Source organism: Myxine glutinosa, chromosome 2, assembly GCF_964187855.1.
Source record: "Myxine glutinosa chromosome 2, kmMyxGlut1.1, whole genome shotgun sequence".
NCBI lineage: Eukaryota > Metazoa > Chordata > Myxini > Myxiniformes > Myxinidae > Myxine > Myxine glutinosa.
Window position 1 is genome coordinate 87,927,080 of NC_136262.1, and position 7,402 is coordinate 87,934,481.

The 7,402-nt window shown below is 42.6% G+C and overlaps 1 protein-coding gene across 2 annotated transcripts in view; it reads left to right on the forward strand.

Annotated features, from left to right (window-relative positions):
- Positions 1–7,402, forward strand: part of LOC137421615 (integrin alpha-11) — a 140,662-nt gene that overhangs the window by 21,959 nt on the left and 111,301 nt on the right. For both annotated transcript variants that reach the window (XM_068107841.2, XM_068107842.2), the window contains exon 2: positions 4,686–4,818. In XM_068107841.2, coding sequence (XP_067963942.2) covers positions 4,686–4,818 — 133 coding nt within the window. The remainder of the gene's footprint in view (positions 1–4,685; positions 4,819–7,402) is intronic.

Here is a 7,402-nt window from a genome sequence, read left to right on the forward strand (position 1 = left end):
TTTTATTCCGTCCCTTGAAGCTCTCGAGGTCAGCTAAGTTAGAACACATCTATTCCTTGGGATTTTTTTTTGTCTCCCTCTCTTGCTTGGGTGAAAGACTCTCCGAGGCACGCACACGTCCTTCGTGAGCCTTGCAATCTGAACAAGAAAGTGTGCGCTTAAACAACATTTTGCTCACGACATAACACAGTTGCTGTGCATTCACTTTCACCGTCCGCCCCCATTATTTCCCCACGGCTCAGATGTGTGGCATTCTCCTTTGAACTGGTCCAAAGTGTGGACCTGCTCATTGTGGATTAATGCTGCTAAAGGTCATCGTATATAACATTATAACTGAATACTCGTTCCCAGCAACTCGAGTGCTTAAAATTTCCAAATGCCAGTTCCAGATGTTTGAGATCTGCAGAGTCTGAAATCCATTGACAGATGGTAAACCATTCATGATTTTCACATCACAGTATAAATACAAGAATGAGAATCTGGGTGGATGGTGAAACGGATCTTACTAAATCTGTAAGCCTCTTTTACTCTAATAATCATCATCCTCATCATCAGTTTCATACTTTGGGAGTCTTGACAGTGTCTCGGTACTGGAAGTCTCTGGTCGAGGGTTATGCTGGATGGTTTGCCATTGCATTACAAGCAGTCAACCGGGGCAGGAATTTCTATTTTTTTCCAGGGTGCCGGACATGGCTCACCTACTCTTCACGAAGGGCACCGTGGGATCTTTAACGTCCACCTACTAATTCCGGCAGACAGGAGGCCTGTTTGATGTCCACCCGAGGGACGGCGCACACCCTGATGTATCACCCAAGCTGTAAAACACCAGGATGGCAGTTTATAGCCGGGTCGGGATTCGAACCTGGGCTAGACAGCTTAAGAGGCGAGTGTGCGTACGTCTAAGTTGTCCTCTCAGCCTCTTGTTACTCCAATAAGAGGTGAAAACCCAATATTGTTTGCAGACTCTAAATAAGATGTAATGTAATGTCTGGCATACAAGTTTCATGTGTTCCTTTGTAATCTGTCTTTCTCTCCCTCTCTCCTTCATTCTCTCTCTCTCTCTCTCTCTTTCTTATTAATTGTGAATACCAAAAAACAATTTCATCAAAGCTGAGCACCATATATGATGGCCCATACCTCGGAAGGATTTCATAACACAACAGCAGCGTTACGTTCTATTCGCCATCACGCGTGACATTCTGGCCGGACAAGAAGCCGAGGACAGAACCAAACAAGGAATAATTCCCCCCACTTTTAGCTGCTTTGGGCCGCATGTGTCTGTAAACAGGAAAACCCACACAAGCACCATGGCATGCAATGGGCATTATGGCAATGAATTCCAGAAGCAGCATCACAGATTAAAATGTTGCCTGGCCTTTACAAGGATGCCAAACTTCCAGTCAAATGGATCTTTGAGGAGCAACAGAAAGTCCAACAGTGCACACATATCCCGACCTTGCCGTCTTGTTTTTTTAAATCACGTGATGAGGCAGGTTGTCCTTTCAAGAAATTATTAGAGTTAGAACATCTGCCTGTTTTCTACTGTGTTGATGCACATTTCTCACACTTCTTTGAAACTTTTTATTTATACCATGGGCAAGTTTTAGAAGTTCCGCCTAACAACGAGTGGTCGGAAACTGAGTCTCCAAACTTTTGCAGCGATTGCAGTTTTTCAGCATTTTCCATGGAGAGGAGAGACCACACATGCTCCGATTGTTAAAAGTCTCTCGGACAATCCTTCGTGGAGGGATACTGATGTGACGTCCCGTGTTCCATCGGTACAGAGCGGTACAGCTTTACAAGTGTTCGCACGTGCGGTACACCCACCGATTTCTATCGGAAGCACGCGGGGTGCAGATGTAATGGAATCTCCAGCTGGACCTGGGACGGCCAGAGTTAAATCCTCCGCAGGGATTGTGTTGTGTGGCCAATTTGATGGTTATTTTAAACACCGTGAATGGTAACACGTGTTGTTACCCTGCGCTCGCGAAACGAAAAGCGGGGTTAAGCATTCGTGTGCGTACGTGTGCCGTGTCTGCATTTTAAAAATTCATTTTCTCGGCAACCGTTGGTCCGATTAACATCAAATTTTCACCATAGGAGCGCCTCCTCCTGTAGAATATTTGAATGATTATTATGACGTCATAGGTCATGTGGTACAGGCGCCATCTTGGGAAAACTTCGCACCTCTATCTCTGAAACCACTCCATGGAAAAAATTGAGATCTGGGCCATTGTCAACTACTCCCCATGAGGAATAAGATATGTTAATGATGATGTCATCGGTGCCTTCGTTATCATGTCATAATTCGACAAATACAACACTTATCCATCCGATCATTATTTTAAAAAAATTCTGCAACTGTTGGTCTGATGGACACGAAATTTTCACCATAGGAGCGCCTCCTCCTTTAGAATATTTTAATGATAATCATGACGTCATAGGTCATGTGGTACAGGCGCCATCTTGGAAAAACTGGAAAACGTTGCACCTCTATATCTCCAAAACCGCTGCATGAAAAAAATTTAAACATAGCTCATTGTAAATAACTCCATATGGGGAATAGGTGCTGTTAACGATGACGTCATTGGTGCCTTAATTCTGACGTCATAATTCGACAGGGACAACACTCAGTCTGATCAGTTTGAAATGTATTGAGCGTAATCTATGCAACAATTATATTAGAGAATATAAATTTATGATGTCATCGCTGACGTGGTCTGTCAGCCATATTGGATCAAAGAAAAAAATGTTCAAAAACAGAAGAGTTGCCTCGCAACAAGTTACTGCGCAGGGTAAGTATTCTATGAATACCATCTAGTTGGTTTGTGCAACGAGGAATCTGCGCTTTTGCTGAGCACCTCGAGGTGTAGAATAATTCCGTCTTTAAGCCTGGTGTTGCTTTAACGGTTAAGATAGCTGGCTTTTGAGATCTTCGGGTGTTGAGTTTGAGTGTATGTCGTGCCGTTGAATTAACACCAGTGGGTTGACTCGGCCTATCATCCTTCCGAGGTCAGCAAAATGAGAGCCAGCTTACTGGAAACAGAGGGCCCTGCATCAGCAGCACCACCGCACTCCCATAAATGATGCAACCAGCAACCACAGGCTGCATATGAAATAATAATGATGATTCCATCTTTATGATTTAAATCAATTTTAATTACCTCGCCAGAGGAGAGGGTATTGCATGCGGGCCAGTCTGTCTGTCTGTCTGCCCGCACAGAACATGAGTATGCTTTTAGTCCAATTTTAGTCTGTGAAACCTTTTTTTAGTCTTTTAGTCCATGCAATCGTTGGTCCAATCGCAAATAATTTTTCACCATAGGACACCTCCTGTATAATGTTTTACTGATATTATGATGTTATAGGTCACATGGTACTTGCGCCATCTTGGAAAAACTGAAAAACTTTGCGCCTTTATATCTCCGAAACCGCTCCATGGAAAAAAAATTGAAACATGGCTCACTGTCTTCATGATGGTGCCTTCATTATGACGTCATAATTAGACGAGTAGAACGCTTGATCCTATCAGTTTGATATTCCTTGAGCGTGATCTGCACTAAAATTTTATGGGAGAGTTAAAATTGATGATGTCATCGGTCACGTGGTTCGGCAGCCATATTGGATTGATCGTGAATCTATGTCGTGAATAAACCACACAAACACAGCAGCTAATAAACACCACACAAAATACAGCACACAAACATGTCCCGGGGAGGGTGTGCAATCTCTGATTGCTCTTTCTTGTTCTTCATGCAGTTCATCATGTGTTTTCTTAATCTTCCAGCACGTGGTAATTTTCCCAGGCTTAGCCTCCATTGCAGGCCATGGTGTCACTAAGACGAAACCAAGCTCGGCTCGAAAAACATCTGGACATCTGCTCGCAGGCAAACCCCGGGAATCGAGGAAATTCATCTACTCGTCGTCCATCTCCAAAGGGAACATTTTGTGCCAAGAAAAGTCTTTAGACATTCTCCTCTCTCATTTTGGGATGCAAAGAAAATTCGACTTGTGTAGGCCGTGGGCCTTTTTAAACATCATTTGCGCGTCACTGTGAAATGGCATGTTATGCAAGCTTCTGGAATCTGAGTTTCTCACCACAAATCAAGTCCCTTGCTGTTTGAATTATTTGCACAAAAACATCCCCCTTGTAGTTTACGGAAGACTTGTTCAGAAATGTTAGAGTTGAAACCCCATTTCAAGCAAAACACGTCCCATGTTTATTATTATTATTCACCTAGGATCCCAATAATTTGTCATATATATATATATATATATATATATCAAGGGTAACAATTGATTTATCACATCTTACTATGGGAATTGTCATTATTTTGATGTTCATTGGTGGTGTTAATTAGATTTACTTTGGAGTGAAATAGTTATCATCATGACAACATTGTACTATTTTGGATATTTCCGTCTGTTGGGGATGGTTTCGAGAGAAGCAATGCCCCTTGTATTGTGAAAGTGAATGGAGTGAATGGGCCTTTTCATTATCATCACTATAACCTCAGAGCATTCGGCCTGTTCACATCACTTACCCTTTCCGTGCTCTTTTTTCCTGAAATCTGGATGGCACATAACAACAGCAACACGACTGTCTTTAGGGCACACTGAACAAGGCCTTGGAGGAAAATAGCCTGATTTTACAAGTGTGGTGTGTGTTTTGTGTGTGCGCACAGTTTATACGACGGCATACTGGCTCAGCGTGGCGGCTTTCAATTTGGATACCTCCAATCCTGTGGTCTTCCATGGACCTGCCAAAGCACAGTTTGGCTACACCGTGCAGCAGCATAACTCCGGGGACCAGAAATGGTGAGGGCCAGAAGGGTGGGATTATGGGAGTGGATTGTTAAACATGGAACAGCACTCATGTCATAAAATAAAGCATGGGCTTGAGAGCTCTCTGTGCACCACACACGGATCTTGTTTCGTTGTGAGTTATCGTTCTGTCAAAATTTAAAGGACTTAATTAACATCCAGATGACCCACTATGTAATTATCATTGTTGTAAAATGCCTTGACTTATTACTGTAATTATTTTGTAAAAGGCATGACGTGCTGATTTTGTATGTGCTGCCAACTTTGATTTTGTGTTTCTATAAACAACCGCAGCTCCCAATGAAATTTTACATCGAGCCATACAATGGAAGGGTGTGTCATGCACCAAGCACGTTATCTATCTATAATCTATCTATAATTCCAGTAATCTCTGTACGTTTGTACGTCTGTACGTTTGTTTGTCTGTGACCGCTGTTTCTCGACAACCACGGGTCCGATATACTTTAAACTTGCCAGGTATATTGCTGGGGACCCGAGGATGTGCCTTTTCAAGGTTTGAAATTAATCGGACAAGTACTTACCGAGCTATGGCGATTTAGCCGTTCGCCGTTCGCTTTGGCGTTGCGAATGGACCAAACCATTGCATGTAAATAGAGGGGGGGGGTTCTGTGGTCGTTGCGAATGGACCAAACCATTCATGTAAATAGAGGGGGGGGGGGGTTCTGTGGTCGTTACTGCCACGTGGTTTCAAAGTTTTTTTTTGTTGTTGTTGTTTGCACGCATGTTTTTTTGCACCCACGTACGGGCACGCCCTAGGATGTTTACACACACACACCCCTACACAAATTTTTTTTTTTTTTTTTTTTTGGCAAGGAACGGGCACCCACGTACGGGCACGTCCTAGCCTATATATAGTACGGGCATGCCCTAGTCTATCTATAATTCCAGTAATCTCTGTACGTTTGTACGTCTGTACGTTTGTCTGTGACCGCTGTTTCTCGACAACTACCGGTCCGATATACTTGAAACTTGCCAGGTATATTGCTGGGGACCCGAGGATGTGCCTTTTCAAGGTTTCATATTAATCGGACAAGTACTTACCGAGCTATGGCGATTTAGCCGTTCGCCGTTCGCTTTGGCGTTGCGAATGGACCAAACCATTCATGTAAATAGAGGGGGGGGGGGGGGGGGTTCTGTGGTCGTTCGCTTTGGCTTTGCGAATGGACCAAACCATTCATGTAAATAGAGGGGGGGGTTCTGTGGTCGTTCGCTTTGGCTTTGCGAATGGACCAAACCATTCATGTAAATAGAGGGGGGGGTTCTGTGGTCGTTGCGAATGGACCAAACCATTCACATCGAATCATCGAATCACATCGAATGGACCAAACCGTTCGCTTTGGACCAAACCATTGCATGTAAATAGAGGGGGGGGGGTTCTGTGGTCGTTGCGAATGGACCAAACCATTCATGTAAATAGAGGGGGGGGGGGGGTTCTGTGGTCGTTACTGCCACGTGGTTTCAAAGTTTTTTTTTGTTGTTGTTGTTTGCACGCATGTTTTTTTGCACCCACGTACGGGCACGCCCTAGGATGTTTACACACACACACCCCTACACAAATTTTTTTTTTTTTTTTGGCAAGGAACGGGCACCCACGTACGGGCACGTCCTAGCTTATATATAGTACGGGCATGCCCTAGTATTATTAATAACAACAATAATAATAACTAAAGAGTTCATAGAACACATTAACCCATGCTGTCTTGAGAAACAAGGACATGGGTGGGGTCGATGAGTGGCAAATTTGATTGGCCGTTATGACGCAAAATGACGTAATGTTTTGACCAAGTCCTGCTAAACGGAAGGGTTTTGAAAATGGCAAAAAGCCAATTTTGTTCTACAGTGTTTAAGTGTATTGTGGAATTCGAATTAAAACACGATTTTAAAGGTTGTAGAAATTTTTTGGGAAGTTTACGCAGTGTCTTTTACACCACCTTATTGAAAACGTTACATTAGATATTCGTGCTTGTTGTTTGTGTCCTATATAACGTTGCTAAACACAGTAACTTTCCTGTTTGGAATGATTTTCAATTTTATTTGACTGTCAGGCAGAGTAAACAATTATCTCACTGCTCTCTGTGCATGTGCAATCGGAACAAATTCGGAGTCAAAGTACTGTAAAATGGCAGTTTCGTTTTCTGATCCACGTTCCGATTCATTCAGACTTGAATACGAGCGATGATGATGATGTCTGACTTCTCCTTTTTTATTTATTCCATTTATGATGCATAAATGCCAGCAGGGTGCCTTGGATTCGTACTCAGAAAGCTTTTTGTAAATGCAACAAAAACTTCCTGGATTACATTAATATTGTGATTACTTTTGACTAAAATGTCATTTTCCTTTATTTAGAACCTTCCTAGTCTACAAGCAGTTGATATTGAATAGATGTGCTATGAATAATGAAAAATAACGAAGAGATCGGATCATCTCTCAACGAATGTAGCCTGATTATTATTATTGCCCAGTTATGTATACATATATATATATATATATATATATATACACAAAGAATTAAGTTAAGCACCCCTACACAACGAATTAAGGTAAGCACCCCCTA